General features: G+C 42.5%; 1 protein-coding gene across 1 annotated transcript in view; it reads left to right on the top strand.

The window, feature by feature from the left end:
- ncana (neurocan a) overlaps nt 1–17,041 on the top strand; it is a 75,648-nt gene that overhangs the window by 54,402 nt on the left and 4,205 nt on the right. Inside the window, exons 11-14 of the mRNA XM_063219494.1 lie at nt 8,744–8,857; nt 12,790–12,948; nt 14,400–14,482; nt 15,855–15,999. Of these exons, the coding sequence (XP_063075564.1) occupies nt 8,744–8,857; nt 12,790–12,948; nt 14,400–14,482; nt 15,855–15,999 (501 nt within the window). The remainder of the gene's footprint in view (nt 1–8,743; nt 8,858–12,789; nt 12,949–14,399; nt 14,483–15,854; nt 16,000–17,041) is intronic.

Genomic DNA, 17,041 nt, shown 5'->3' with positions numbered 1-17,041 from the left:
CTTGTTAGGGGATACAGTGTTTTTATGTTCTTGCCTTAAGGGCAAGGGTTAGAGGTCAGATTGAAAGCAAAGGCAAGGCATGTGACTTTCTACGTTTCTACTTTCTATATTATGCCTTTACATTTTGGGAAATATCCTGGCAAACTATGCACTACAAAATCCTAATTTAAGTTTTGCTTTAGAAACGTATAAAACAGTTTACGTATAGTATAATGCTGCAAGTGATACGAACAGATTAAACAAAGTTCAATATTAAAATGTTAAAATGGGGAATATTATGTTTATGTATATGTATTATGTATAGGCTATTATGTTTTATTTGGATTGCTATTGTACAGATGTCATGGCCCTGGCATGGCTCACAGTTGGCACATTTCCATGCGTTTTATAAAGCACTAGTGAATTGCAAACACTTAGCTGGCTGACATTGTTTGAAAACAAAACACTGTTTTTGCTAACCTTTTTTCATATTTACTTTGTTCTCTGGTGCTCTTCACCATGTTTGCAAGAATAGAATAGTGTTCAGTGTTTGTTTGAGCTCCTCACATCAGGTTGTTGCCAGCTGCGCTTTGAGCCGATAAACGTGGAGCTCATCCCAGATGATTGTTTTCCTTTGTCAAACACACACCACAGGTCTCGCTCCAGACTTCAACTCATACAGTTGACTGTTTGTTCCAGTAAAACCGTTCGATGAAATGTCCTTCTGTCCTTGATTAACAATGGAATGTGTACATTTAGCAATTAATTATGTATAAGAAATACTCTTTCATTTTTTCTGTGGCAATGTCACCTCACTCTGAAACATGTTTCAGATTTCAAATAGCTGGCTAAGGTTAAAAAGGATAATCATGCTGACTCGATTGCCTTCCATAAAAAGGACTTGGGCACACTGTCAGTGTATGTTGGCCCACTGCGTGGTTTTGCGCTTACACAAGGATTATATGGATTTGAGGTATTGGCATTGTTTCGTGAGAGTCTTAAGGCTCTTTCATTGCAAGGCAGACTCAAAAGATCTTTGAGGTGACATGAGTTGAGGCTTTTATTTGACTCCTGAGATGGAAATGGGATATTTTGCCTGTGTAACATTCTTGCTACAAGTTATCTACAAGTTACTATTTTCTTTAGATTAGATGGACATAGTTAATTTATTACTAAGAAACTGCTACATTTTTGTCATTAAGTTTAAGTTTGTAGAATAACATCCCCAAATCATATTTCCTTTGTTACTGTAGTTTATCATGTTACATGTTACATGCAGCGCTTGGTTTTTCAGTCAGGTTGAGATGAAATTGTATTTTCCACAATTAAGTCAACCTCAACGTTAGTGTAATGCTGACTAGCATACAACATACAGAGTTGTCATTTTAACACATCTATGGGCATTTAGTCTTATTTCAGCTTTCAGATTGCGAAGAACAGCGATGTTCTTGAAAAGGCTCTTGTAGTTTTGATGTGAATGCCAGTGATGGACTGCTGATGTGACATTATCTGCCAGGGAAATGACAGGGTTGGTAGAAAAGCGTTGTCGATGAGGGGCTGAGAAATATTTCCTCAAAAGCATAATTTACGCTCTCACCCGGACTAGTCTTGTTTTAGGATGTGAGTGGTGAAGGACGTTGGATGTGCTGAATGATATATTCTTGGAGACAATCTCTGCCATGTTTGTGCTACAGTCTGTGTGCAGGAGTGGCTAGACAAATAGGAATAACATGTTTCATTTCTCTGTTCCTAGTCTGTATCTGTAAACTGTGGTCATTAACACATTTGGCACCCTCTTCATGATACAGAGTTGTTGTGACTTGAGAGTTGTTTGACTTGATTTTTTTTTCATATAATAATATTGTGCCAGAATTAGTTGCAGACCAGGTGGGATACCTATGTAGAACCTGATGATGTAATAATATTCTGATAATGTAATAAGTATGGAATAGCTGCCGACGAGGTGTCCCGATATCAAGGGCAATAATGGACGAGGCGGAGCGTTCTAACAGCCCGACGGCGCAGCTGAAGGGCTGTTCGCTTCGCCAAGTCCATTTTCCCTGGATATCGGGACACCTCGAAGGGCGCTATTCCGTTTATCACCCGGTTACCACCATTTCAGTATTAAGCCACCACTTCCTAATCTAGTGAGACGCGCCTCTATCGGAAGCATGTAAGGACGCACACAGAATGTTGAGGTGACTTGACAACCAAATGCGATAGAATTGACGACTGGGTTTTTGACTTGACAACCAGATGCGATAGAATTAGTAACGGGGTCTTGACTAGACAACCAGATGTGATAGAACTAACGTCGCAGTCTTGATTAGAGACAACCAGATGCGATAGAATTATGCCTCGCCATGCAAGGGCAGGATCTGGCCCTGGGGCCCCCAATTGAATAGCGCTGACTAAGAACATAGAGACATACCACATTCAAATAAATAGGGGATAAAACGTGTGATGTAGAATAAGAATAACATTACTATTGTAAATAATATTGTGAGGCGAACGTGATATCCACTACACTACGGAAACTAATAATGTTGTGATAATATTACATTATCAGGTTCTACAAAACCTATGAAGAAATTAAAAGAAGAAGTCCTCTTGGTACATACCAACCTTCATAGAGAGTGTCATACACGTATTTTCCCTCACTGTGTGTTATGCAGTATAACTGCATATCAGTCACACCAGGGTTGTGCAGATTGTGCTCAGGCTCTCAGAATCCATTGACAAACCTCACTCCATACTATGTTTTGTGGCGTAAATTGAGCATCCAAAATAAGCGTCTCAAAGTTCCAACTTCCAATGAGCCATTCCATTCAAATATGAGTGCTTTTATTTTTTAGTTTCTTTGCATAGTTGTTGATTCATTTTGTTAATCAAATACTGTACTGGTATGATCTGTATGCCACACCATAGTGCCAATTGCAAATCAGTTGTATTGTCTCAGCCGTCTACAATATTCTCAAACCATTCTCTCTCGGGACCAGGGAGCCGGAGAGTGGACATGAGTGAAATTGATTCAATGCCATGCTTTAAACCATTCCCAAAAGGATGCAGAGAATCCCCATGAAGCAGGGAATTCTTATATCGTCTGTCGTGCATAACGAGAATAAATAATTAGGCGCCCCAAGGATGTTCCTATGGACACACTACCAGCTCTGCAAATGCATGGCTCAATGAAACAGTATTTGAAGAGTTCAGATGCAAAACCCCCTAAGTGCCTTTTCAGAAAATAATCTCAATTAATTTTTATTTCATACAAAGCTATCAAAATTGCTTAGTTTTTTCATTTTATTTATGTAATATAACTATTTATATGTATTATCAAGTACATGAATGTAAACCAAACCAACAATGGGGTTCTCTAAAAATATAGAAGTGCAGGTCTTCAGAAATGGAGTTAGGGGGTTTTGCATCTGAACTCTTCATTTGTGTCTCTCATTTAATGCCACACAGTATTTCGATTGAGACCAGTGGCTTTAACATGGCCGCCAAGCTTTTGTGATCCCTCAGAAGGAGGAAATGAATCGTTCAGTCTGCAAGCTCCAGTTTACTTCATCTTATAGCCAGCAGACTGGCAGGCCAGGGTGGCAGAGGAGCAGGATGAGGGGTGTGTGTGTGTGTGTGTGTGTGTGTGTGTGTGTGTGTGTGTGTGTGTGTGTGTGTGTGTGTGTGTGTGTGTGTGTGTGTGTGTGTGTGTGTGTGTGTGTGTGTGTGTGTGTGTGTGTGTGTGTGTGTGTGTGTGCCTCTCTCTCCTTCCCTTTTGTTTGAGTGGGTTTGTGCACCTCTCGAGAAAGGCAGAGGCGTCTGATTGTTTCTGCTGCGCATTCCTCAAGACTGGACTAGGGACTAGGAGAGGAAGACAGTTGACACCATTTGAAAGATTGGAATGGTGGTCGGCTGTGTTAGTGTTGGAGAGAGTGAGTGAGTGAGAGAGAGAGGGGGGGGGGAGAGAGGGAGAGAGAGAGAGAGAGAGAGAGAGGGGGAGAGAGAGAGAATGATTGAGAGAGAGAGAAAGAGAGAGAGAGAATGATTGAGAGAGAGAGAGAGAGAGAGAATGATTGTGTGTGAGAGAGAGAGAGAGAGAGAGAGAGAGAGAGAGAGAGAGAGAGAGAGAGAGAGAGAGAGAGAGAGAGAGAGAGAGAGAGAGAGAGAGAGAAAGTTAGAGTGAAAATGTGTGTGTGTGTGTGTGTGTGTGTGTGTGTGTGTGTAGGTCTGGTTGATGGCAGCAACATTAACTGCTCCTTGGATGTAGAGTTTCACATTTTATGCCAAATAGCTCAGCAGGGCATAGGGCAGCATTGGTAAACCTCTCTGCCTACTACACCTTCAAAAAATGCATCACTGACTGAGCCGATATTCCAGCTCACATGCTACCACATCTTCCTCCTGTCTGACCAGAGCTGTTATGATGTCACAGGTTAATGTGTCTGAGCTGCACAGGATGCCCTTGGTTACTTTCACACATTCTTAGTCTGGTCTCAGTGAATTTACGCTATGCAAAGGAGCTAAATGCTGCTTTTTGCTCGGGGAACCTTATTCATTTGATAAGCCCTGATGCGTTCTCGTAATTGGAACCTCTACATGTTGAATTTGGCCATGGCAGTTCATAGTGAAGGGTTCACAGCAAGCAGTCAGATTCATAAAGGCAGGTTCATAAAGCCAGTGTCACAGACAGCCCTGTGTGTGTGTGTGTGTGTGTGTGTGTGTGTGTGTGTGTGTGTGTGTGTGTGTGTGTGTGTGTGTGTGTGTGTGTGTGTGTGTGTGTGTGTGTGTGTGTGTGTGTGTGTGTGTGTGTGTGTGTGTCTGTGTCTGTGTCTGTGTCTGTGTCTGTCTGTGTCTCTGTCTCTGTGTCTGTGTGTCTGTGTGTGCGCGCGTGTTGAAGGGGGTGGGGGGTTGGTGGGTGGTGCAGAGGAGTGACAGTGATTGTCAAAGAAATCCTAATTATGTCCGGGGACTGGCACCTTCGGCATTGTTCATTCAGTGTCACAGCAGGATGACAGCCAGCCAGAATGGTGCAGATGGGGGAGGACCTGTGCTGCAGCGGCGTGGGTGAGTCTCTCGCCTCTCTGCATGACAGGTCTGTTCCTAAGGTCACATGGTGCAGTGATAACAGAACATTGGGTACAGTTGTAGCATCCTTTTCAGTGGCGGCTTATTAAAGGACACCTACCTAGTTGCCAATCAGTGGAAGTATAATGTTAAAGTCTGCTAGCCCCTTTCCATGTCAGGCTTTTGGCATGGCGGTATCTTAGTATGATGGGGATACAAGAGCATTCCAGTGGAACCCTGAATCATCACCAGCTCAGACACATTACGTTTCATAGTTTAATTTGTCAGAAAATCTACTGTGTTCCTCTAGTTGTTCTGTTAACGTGGCTTGAATATGTTCCAAAGAGTTTGTTCTTAGAGCCTTGGTGACATTTTCTGGCTGCTGTTATGGTTGCTGATCCGGTCCATCTGTACTTGAAAGCCCAGGGGGAGCCATCGGTTGCCAGCTTGACACCTGTAGAGCACATTTGAACTTGTCTTGAGTGCTTTTTTGACACAAAGCAGGGCAGGAAGTCTCCTCTTAAACATGGATGGATTTATCTTCACAGCAAGAAGTATACTGTATGTTCAATTATTGGAATTTCATCATTTTTCTCTCTCTATCCTGTACACAACCGCAGTGCACACACTCAAACACAGCTCTCTCCATCTCTCACTACCTCTTCATCCGTCAGCCCCCCCCATTCCTGTCGTACCATCCTGTCTCACACCATGCAGTCGGGACCTCAAAGGAATTTTTCGCACGGGCAGAGGATGGTGCATGTGGGCTGACTGGCAGGGTCTCTGCACGCCAGCTGGATGTTTAATGGATTTTGGCTATTTGCCGCCTTGGCAGGGAGAGAAGCCAGAATAATTACAGTGTCCTCAGGAGCCGGACGTGTCGTATTTAAAAAGGGAGATGCTTGTCCAATGCAGTCGTCTGTGACCGTCTCTGCTCCCACGGGCACTTCTGAGTATATAGAATAAGTTATGTGTTGAAATCAGTTTGTAATGAATTACTCTGTGGGGCAGGGAGAGCATGGACATATTTTACTTGGTGAATGGATACATAAAGACTAAATGCTAGGCATTCTAATGAACTGATTTAGGTTTGGTGGATTACATGCTTAGGTGGAAAACAAGCACCTTATGCTATAAACTGTTTTCAGAGGAATGAAGCATCTAGTGGTGTATTGATGCCATAACATTCATAAGGAAGGACAGATGGAAGAGAAATAAGACATTAAGGCATTGGGATGGAGTTGAAACATTTATATTTTACAGTTTTTTCTGTCTGCTAACATACATTTTTTGTCACTTTGGCTGCTTTTGAGGAACTGTTCACACAGATGCACAACCCAATAACCAAATTAGCCAAAACAATAGCACAACATGGCACTCAGTTTACAATTTATAACACACACTTAGCAAAATGTAACAAAAACAATCCATTGCACAACATTCATTTTGCGTAACAATGAACACAACTCACTGCTTTACACACAATTTCCAAATGATGAACACACTCCTAGACTTCTATAACCTTGCAATGATGGCGCACAGTTTGAATAGAGAAACCAAGAAGCAAAGTTTGTTTTTCATTTTTAGTGTCTGTGTCTAGCTGCTGCAGTGTGTGCTGGTAATGTGAGGGATGTGTTAAAGGAGAAGTCCAGTTTTTTGAACATTAAGGCCATTTTCTGAGTGGTCTGCAATGTTTTAGAGTCCCCCTCGCCGTTTATTTCATGTTTGCTGCAGTCTCTGTTATTTGGCTGATTTGGATTTGATCTCAACCAGCTTTAGAATGGCCGTCTATGGGCACCTGCAACTCTGTTCTTAAAATCACCTTTAACATTTGTTTTCAAGAATATGCAACTCACCAAGTGTTCAGCAGTATTCACTGGTGTTCCTTAAGAATTTTTGTAGCGAAATATGGCATCTGTCGTGTTTTATGTGTGTTTTATGTAGCAATTTGTAAATTAAGTTTCACTTTCACTTTCTTTCACAAAATGGCAAATAAAAAATGACAGAAGCCATATTTCGCCTTGAAACTTGTTAGGGACTGCTAGTGAACACCCCTAACCACTTTGTGAGCTGTAGACTTTCGAAAACAAATGTTTAAGGTGATTTTAAGAACAGAGTTGCAGGTGCTCATAGACGGCCATTCTAAAGCTGGTTGAGATCAAATCCAAATCAGCCAAATAACAGAGACTGCAGCAAACATGAAATAAACAGTGAGGGGGACTCTAAAACATTGCAGACCACCCAGAAAATGGCCTTAATGTTACAAAAACTGGACTTCTCCTTTAAGGATTTGGTACAAACAGAGTTCATTTTACAACTCTGCGCAGAGTTAAGGAAACCCTGTTGGGTTTGTCAATGTATCTACATAGTTCTGCTTATTTGGTGTGAAGTTGTTGTATTGGTGTGAAAAGTTCTGCAAAAACAGTTTAATTTATAATAAACAGGTTTTAGCAAATAGAACACAGTATTATACTTACCTCTTACTTATTATACTTATATACTTATTATACTTACCTCAAACATAGAGTAATAGGTAGGCCTACATACTATAGTTTGTATACATAGCTAGTTACATTTCATAACATACACATAGGGTGCTTTTTCTGATTTCACCTGATTCCACTCACTTCTCTTGACTGCCTTTTTCTTGCTTGCTTTGTCGATGCCTGAGGTTGATTTGCAGAAATGGAAATGGGCCATCTCTAGATAGATCATCAGTGAAAGATTGATTCATTTCTATCGTCATCCATTGGCTCCTTTATCTTTGCCCCTGCCGTTTACAGTAATTAGTCAGTGCATGAGCTGGGTAGTTGTTTAATGGGCGGCTTTCTCCCTTATCTGTGGTGTGTGGATCTGCCTGTCTGGCAGCCAGAGTAAGTGGATAACTTCTCAGATTGATTGATATATGCAGTCGAATGATTTCCTAGAGTAGTTTTCTCATTGATTAGCTTTGGTACTCTGCTCTCTTTCCTTGTGTGTGTGTGTGTGTGTGTGTGTGTGTGTGTGTGTGTGTGTGTGTGTGTGTGTGTGTGTGTGTGTGTGTGTGTGTGTGCGTGTGTGTGTGTGTGTGTGTGCGTGCGTGCGTGCGTGCGTGCGTGCGTGCGTGCGTGTGTGTACGCATGTGTTTGTGTGTACGTGTGTAAATGTGTATGTGTGTACGACGTGTGTGTGCGTGCGACGTGTGTACAAGTGTGTGTGTGCGACGTGTGTGCATGTGTGTGTGTGTGTAGTGGGGTAATTGGCATCTACCCAGGATGCTGCCCCGAATGTAAATGCTCCTTGGCAAGCTGAAGCCCTGCATTCATTTGGCCATAGCGGCTTAGCTAAAGCTGATGTCCTTCACACATTCCAACACTGCAGCCAGTCAGCCATTCACATCACTCATGAGCATGGAGCTTTTGCAAACTCTTTTTTCTAATTGTTTTTTTGATGGAGGATGGAGAAGCGTGTGTGTGTGTGTGCGTGCGTGTGCACGTGCGTGTGCGTGTGCGTGTGCATGTGAGTGTGTGTCTCTGTCTGTGTCTGTGTCTGTGTCTGTGTCTGTGTCTGTGCGTGTATGTGTGCGTGTACGTGTGCGTGTGTGTGTGTGCATGCTGTACAGGCTGTAGACTGTGGAGTGTATGAAACAACACACTGTACATACTTCCCTGCATTTCCAACTGGTGCTGCTCTCACCTTGTCTGTTGCGCCTTTTTTACAGATGTGGACGACTGCCAATCAACCCCATGTCAGAACGGAGGCACCTGCATTGACAAGGTGGACTCCTTCACCTGCATGTGCTTGCCCAGCTACAGTGGAGAGACCTGTGAGAGAGGTAAGCCGTATTGGTCACGCCGCAGCACAGCTCTCCCTCATGAAAATGGATGACTTCTACCAGCCCTCCGCCATTCCCTACAGTAATCAGATGGAGCCAAGCTCTCGCATGCAGTAGTAGACCTGCAGATGAATGCAGCAGCAAGTCTATTCGTGATGGTGACACTTTTTGGGACATTTTTATGCGCATTATATTATAATCCAGAATAGATAGTACCTACTGTACATTCGGCAAGGGGCACAACCAACTAAGGATATCAATGTCAAAGTTAAGGTGTTGACGTTAGAATCAGAGACGTGGTTGTGTTGACTTAAGAACCAGAGAGAAGACAGGAAGAATATTATCTATGTTAGAACCCTGTCTGCTCTCCCCCTTTGCTCTGAAGACTATCTCACTAGCTCCCTCTAGTAGTTGCCTCCCATATTCTCATCCCCCTCCAAGCCTTTGGACGCTCAAGGAAACCCATATCCCTCTCTGCACACCTCTTTATTCCCCACACACCCAGCCTTGTGTACTTGGTGTCCCAGTGCTCGCTGGCAGTGCTAATGATGATGCATTGACTGCGCTTGGCCATTGCAGCGAATGAGCATGCAGGATGAGCATGCCAGAGGGGAGCCCACTGAATAGGGAATACTGATTGGATGGGCGTGACATGGACTGCGCAGACCTGTTTGGGTCTGGGCCAGCAGCGGTGAGATCTAGGGTAAGAGATGGCGGGCTGTGATATTATTTTACAGTTTTTCTTGATTGGTTTGGCTAATTTCTCGAAACTGAGATGACATTCTCAAAACAACACGAACAAATACCCAAACCAACTTGCAATTTCCCAAAACAGAATGGCATTTCTCATTGCTTTCATCAAATATCAAATTATTTGTACATGTCTCAAATGTTTAGTACATCTCTGCAGATGGCTATGTACAAGTACCCTACAGTTGACATTGAGCATGCATTTAGCACATTTTCCAAATAATTTTATTTTGCTTATCTAAACGAATTAGACAATTCTCAGTGTAATGGTTGCCCTCTCCAAAACATGTCAGCATGATTTCATTGTGTAAGTCATCATATGCAAAGTAGTCTACACAATTGTCAAAACAGTCAAGGACATAATATTTTAAGAATTGCATTAAACAGTAAATGTATGACAGTGTTCAACAGACCAGATGATATTGTAACTTTACTAGTTTGTAGAAAATAATTTTACAACCATGTATACTACAATTTCCTCTGTTATTTGGCTAATTTCTTGTCATTTTTTTCAAACAATGTTCTGTTTTGAACATTTGCTAGTTGCTTTGGGATTTGTCCATGTTATTTTGAGAATGTTATCTCTATTTTGAGAAATGAGCAAAACCAATGAGAAACCTGTAATGGGCATCACTTTCTGTATGTGAATTTACGGTAAAGAAAGTTACTGATGAATGTCCTTTGTAAATTGTCTGTGTGTCAAACTTCAATGGTTTCACTCACTTTTTCATTTTTATACATAGTCAAAATCTATTAGCTGAATGTAGACAAAACATCTAACCATTTTGACTTGCAGTGCTTACACAATGGCAAAGGGATAATGTATTTTGGGGGTACTGATGATATATGTGGGGAAGGAATTTAGTTTTGACTCATGGGTAAATTGTTTTTGGAGTGATATGAGCAAGTGATGAGGATCCATGTAGTTATGCTGAATCATCCAGTTTATTTTGACAGAAGGACTACATTAATGCAAATGAGCCAAAGCAATTGAGAAGGATCTATGCCATTTTTATGGTACTGACTATTTCTGTGGGAGTAGGATTAGTGCTGATGCAAGAATGAGCTGTTTTGGGAGGTATATGACATTTTGCTAGTTATCTGAACTGTTGTAGAGAAGTGTAAGAATGTTTGACCAAATGACCCAATGGTAGTGATAGGAATGTCATCTCAGTTTCAAGAAATTAGCCAAACCAATCGAGAAAAACTGTAATGAATTACCCTTGGCCAGACCATCTCAGTTTTCACTATTACAGTATTTCTCAATTGGTTTTGAAAAACTGTAACAGTGAAGTTTTGTGTTATGAAGTCTGCATCTTGATATCCTTTTTTTGTGTTTGTAAGTAATCCTGTCATTTCAAATATGATATAATATTAGAAATATGACTCAGAGAGTCTCGGGGCCAGTGAGCTTGTGCTAGTATGGGGCTTGGCAGTCATTTCAATTTCCACGCTGACATTTTCGCTGGTGTGATATGCTTTTCTGAAGCTGCACTGCGTAGATTTGGCATGTCCATTTTAAAGTGACATACCGATGCAGATAGATACAGTAGATAGACAGATAGATCGACAGACAGACAGACAGACAGACAGACAGACAGACAGACAGACAGACAGACAGGCAGGCAGGCAGGCAGGCAGGCAGACAGACAGACAGACAGACAGACAGACAGACAGACAGACAGACAGATAGACAGATAGATAGATAGATAGATAGATAGATAGATAGATAGATAGATAGATAGATAGATAGATAGATAGATAGATAGATAGATAGATAGATAGATTTCACTATGGTTCAATCTCCCTTTATCTCTACAGCTTTCTCCCAATTTGTCTGCTCTCTGTCCCACACAGAGACCACACTGTCGTTCACAAGCACTAATCACACCTTTTTGATCTCAGTCTCTCCCCTGCCCGCTCGTGCCTCTGTTCGTGTGTTAACCTAGCAGCAGCTTCCAAGCAGCTTCCAGCAACTCTACACAATCACAAGCTGACGAGGAAAAGCTGCAGAATGAGACACTACCTGCTTAGTTACCTCCGCCAAGGAGGTTATGTTTTAGTCTGCGTTGGTTTGTCTGTCTGTCTGTTTGTCAGCAGGATAACTCAAAGTTATGAGTTATTTTGATCAAACTTTGTAGATTTGTTGGAAATGACAAAAGGAACAAGTGATTACATTTTGGTGGTGATCCGGATCACGATCTGGATCCAGGAAGTTTCAAAAAGATTCTTCACCATGGCGGGATAGGGCGAATTTTGACATTACAGTTTCTAACTCCACAAAAAGAAGGAAGAAAGACTTGAAAAAAAAGCTATCAAACAGCTTCCATGGTCGAGGTCTGCACTCTCCAAGTGCATTTCTAGTTTCTTCTGTATCCCCCTGAATCATTTCCAACTTTTCATTCCATGACACATCCCTGCAGTCCTTCACTCCAACATGCCTCTCCAGCTCTCCTCCCAATCTCTGCCAGCCAGTGCAGCCCCCAGTCGCTACTCTGCTCCATGAGCACTGACAGAGGGTGCAGCCAAGCAGCACAAGCTATAGAGAAAGAGGCTTTTTTTTGTTTTGGAAGCCGTTTTGTTCAGCAAAAAAATAGCATTGTGAGCCAATACTGTTGAGTCACCCCATCTTTCTCTTGCAATGCATCTTGTGAGAGTGTTTCAACACAATGCATGGTGAATGGTCTGCTCATTAATATGAGCGCGTGGTATTAAGGTCCTGGGCACTCTATTGACTGATGTTTTTCTCATTAAGCAGTTTTGACTCAACTCTAACCCACCAAGGACTCTGCGTGGTGCCTTTATGTCAGCATCTTGGCAGCCAAGCGCATCCTCGATTGATGCCCCGGCCTTAAGGCATTAGTTTCTGCACTTCATATTTTTCCACTTTATGTTATGTTGTTCTTCATTCTCAGCTTGTAATGTTTCAACAGCAATATAATGCCCTTTTGCCCTCACAGCTCCATTTTTATAATAAGCAGCTTTGTGACAGTCTTTTGAGAAATATGTTTTGCAGGAAGAATTGCCCTGAATTGATTTTCCTACTTTTCATTGGGAGTACTTAATTCCCCCCTTTCTGCTTCAAAGTGTTTTTATTCTTTGCCTTCACCCTTCATCTATTTCTCCCTTGGTTTGTGTCTCTCTGTGTGTGTGTCTTCCTTTTTGTCTAATTGCGTCCATAGACACTGAGGGATGTGAGCACGATTGGAAGAAGTTCCATGGCCATTGTTACCGTCTGTTTCCACGGCGACACACATGGGAGGATGCAGAGAAGGACTGTCGTGAGCACAGTGGTCACCTGGCAAGTGTGACGTCTTCCCTGGAGCACGACTTTGTCAACGGTCTGTAGATTTCCAACCATTCACATTCCACAAGACATAATCAACTCAGCCACACCAATATGTCATTGGCTACATAGAAAGTAAAAAGTGCCATACATATTTTGCTTTTCAAATGGCCTTCTTGTGCATTTAAATATTGAAAAGTGTGGGGTTGTTGGAAGGGAGTTGGGGGTGGCACAGAGCTATTGCCAATAATGATTACACGCAGTGATTTATACCATTGATTAGACCAGTGGTTCTCAACCTTTTTTGAACAAATATCCCCTTGACCTCATCATAAGTCACCCAACGCCCCCTTGACCTCATTATAAGCCTGCCAATGCCCCCCTTAGTATTGAAAAATAAAATAGACTTATGCCCCCCAATGGTAACCCACTCGTTGTATCCATCTCAACGCCTCCCTAGGGCTCCCCAATGCCCCCTTGGGGGCTTTAGCGCCCCCGTTGAGAAACACTAATTTAGACAAACACGCTCAGTCATTAGCCATTGTATGAAATGTAATCAACACAGCACAGGCTCAGAGAGTGGTATAATTCATCTTCAACCTGCATCATTGAGGTCTGAGGAAGCCATTCAGGTTGAATGCTATCTGATGGTAGAAATTAGAAGGTTATAAGCCTGTGGCAAACAACACAGTGAAATTGGCCTCAGGTGTACGTCTGAAGAGGCTGTCTCCTGACACCCAGCCTAATTGCGTGTAATCACGAGTTACTTCAGAGCCATCCAATTTTTCCCCGACACCGCACCCGTTAGAGGATATTTAGGGCTCTGGGAAAGCAAAGTGCCTCTCAGTGCACTAATTGCTAGTGTCCATCATTGTTCACGTCAAACATTTCATCAGTGTCATGTGGGCAATAGTAGTGCAGGGGCTGCTCCACAAATAGCCAAAGCCATTTCACCATATTGATGCAAACACCTGATAAAGCATTAGGACAACCTCCTGCAGGAAAAAATAATGCCTCTTCTGAGAACTTAAATGGTAGTTTAAAAATGGGAGGAGTTATTTGAGGACTTTGGCTGTTCAAAATCTACAACAAAATGACAATCTAGTCTGAACACTTGTGTAATAACGATAATGATACAAGTAAGAACTGCACAGTGAAATATGTATGTGTTAATTTAACTCTTAGAGAGTAGGATATGTGGGTGTGTGAGAGAGTATTGTGTGTGTGTGTGAGAGAGAGGGCACGTGTGTATGTGTGAGAGAGAGAGTGGTGGTACTCAAGAGTATGCTGAAGCATTATGTATTTATTTGATGCTTGAGGATGATGTAATGATAATAATTGCTATTGTACTTTTGTGTGTGTGTGTGTGTGTGTGTGTGTGTGTGTGTGTGTGTGTGTGTGTGTGTGTGTGCGTGTGCGTGTGCGTGTGCGTGTGCGTGTGCGTGTGCGTGTGTGTTTGTGTGCGTGTGTGTGTGTTTGTTTGTGTGTTTGTGTGTGTGTTCTCAGGTCTGAGTCGAGAGAACACTTGGATTGGGCTCAATGACCGGACTGTGGAGGAGGACTTCCAGTGGACGGACAACAACGACCTGGTGAGACTGCAAGGCCTCCAACCACCTCCCGCTGCATCTACATATGGCACCCACTGTAACACAGGGGTCGGGAACCCTTTTCATTCGATATGGCGCCCCACATTGTAACACAGGGCTCGGGATCCCTTTTCATTCGATATGGCGCCCCACATTGTAACACAGGGGTTGGGAACCCTTTTCATTCGAGGGTCACTTCAAATTGTATTAACCCCTCCAAGGGCCGTACTAGAACGTACTTATCCTCTTCGTCCCTGGTGGGACATACTGTAAGGCCGCAATCATACACTGCCACTGAACCCTGTCTCGTGCTTTGGCCTGTGCTTCATCCCAGGACAGCCCCATCCCCTTTAGCTCTGTCATCACGGTCCTTCGCCAGGTATCCTTTGTTCTTCCCCCCTTTCTTTTCCCGATCGGGGTGCATCTCAAGGCGACTTTTGGTGTTCTTTCGCTGGGCATTCTGAATACATGGCCATACTATGAACACAAACCAGGATTTCCCCCCGCTTTTTAGGTCCCCTAACAATATCACTTATTGCAAATGTAATTTCTAAGATTTCTTTACAAAACATGTCATATTTCATGTGAAACGGCATAACATTAAAATGATTTCAGGGGCCGGCTAAGACGGCCTCAAGGGCCTCAATGGCCTAAATGGCCCTGGAGACATAGGTTCCCCACCCCTGTTGTTACGGGATCTTAACATCCCATAGTAATTACCTGCACACATACTCTCTTTCACCCCCTGCATCTCAAACACAGGCTTATTGAAAGTCAATCAGCTGCAAAAGTGCCTATTTGCGGTAGGGGATTGTGGTTACTTTTTTCCATATCAATGAGCTTAAGGTCAGTAATTGAAGTGTACTAACCCATCAAAAATCACTGCCCACTGAAAATGTGATCCGTCTTGATAGGTCATATGTGCAGACAGTGGAAGGCTGAACCCATTGGCCTATAGTCATAGTCATCTCTGGGTTTGAGGTGGAAGATTTGAACTGAATTGGTTCTACAATGGATGGTATTATACAGCATTTAGAGGCACAATGAAGGTGGTCAGCTGCTGTCCAATGCCCGCTTTGCTCATGATACCTCTTGTGATAGCTGTAAAGACATCTGTAAGAGACGTTACTGTGATGAAGTCACTTTGGGTGTGTTTCACATAGACCATATAAATGTCTCTTTGACTGATGAATCTTTCTCGATATTTACAAAGTATCATCATTTATCTCTTACATGATTTTACATCATCAAAGAGATGAATGAAGAGAGCAGTGAAAAACAAAGGCACTTGTTGAATGTCTTCATGAGAATGCGTGCTGCCATTTTGATACGGACAAAGCTGATTCTGGTCCATGTCGCTTTGTTGCCATGACAGATTTTCGAGAACTGGCAAGAGAATCAACCAGACAACTTCTTTGCTGGTGGCGAGGACTGTGTGGTGATGATTGGTCGAGAGGACGGGAAATGGAATGATGTTCCATGCAACTATAACCTGCCCTACATCTGCAAGAAAGGCACAGGTGAGTAGAATCTCCATGGCCCTGCGTAACCCTATCCTCAAAGTGTGCCAGGTCATACAAAGGCATTTAATAGTTATAACCATGTATGGATTTATATAGGCTCTAACTTTATAATGATCTTTAACTGTGAATGAGGTAGATTGGATCATTGTGCATTTTAAAATAACATACATTAAGGCATAATGGTGGATGGTGGTGTGGGAACATTACCTAATATTCTGAGATAGGGCCCTTTTCTATTATCACATTGGTTGGGAGTGCAAATACAAGGAGTGTTCTCAGAGGCTAAAAGGCTACAGTATAATACAATCTCAGAGGCTAAGGTATTTCCATTTTATGTGCTTTCATATACTCATCACTTGTGAAAGCTGTGATGTGTCAAAAACAACCTCTAACAGTATTTCTTTAACCAAGTTTGTTCTAATGACAAACACATACCGGTTGGAAAAATGATGTGACCATGAGCTCTGCTTTGCCCATGGTATTACTGCAATATCTCTCACTGAGGTGCAGGTGTTGGTGTTTAGTGGCTTTGTGATATCTTGTCTGCTGTTCCTTCGTTGATAAAGGAGGTCTGAAAACAACGGTTGATGGATCCACCAAGGCCAATTACTGTTTTCCCTCGGATCCACTCCATATTTTAGTATGATGCCATTTTAAAATAGCCTTAGGTGCCTGTTCAACAGAAGCATCTATTCCCTGCTGCCGAGTGTCAGCCTCTGTCTACCAGTGTGCTCCAAGTAGGGGTGGAAATCACAGCCTCCATGACGATACGATTTCATATCAATTTCTTAAAGGACCAGTTCGGTCAATTTCAACATGCAGTTGTCAGTACCTGAGGTTTTTTGTCCCTTCTTCTTCAGCCTTTTGAAATTGACTGAACTGGTCCTTTAAAGCAGCGATTCGATTATTTTCAATACTTAAGAATGTCCCACAATATACGATTCGATTTTATTACAATTACTTTTCCACTTCTATTATGTTATGGAGCTGGGGCATTGGGTAGGGGCCAGCGATTCGATTATTTTCGATACTTATGGAT

This window comes from Engraulis encrasicolus, chromosome 16, assembly GCF_034702125.1.
Source record: "Engraulis encrasicolus isolate BLACKSEA-1 chromosome 16, IST_EnEncr_1.0, whole genome shotgun sequence".
NCBI classification, from domain to species: domain Eukaryota; kingdom Metazoa; phylum Chordata; class Actinopteri; order Clupeiformes; family Engraulidae; genus Engraulis; species Engraulis encrasicolus.
The sequence above is the reverse complement of the archived record's forward strand: the minus strand, read 5'-3'. Positions and strand labels throughout refer to the sequence as shown.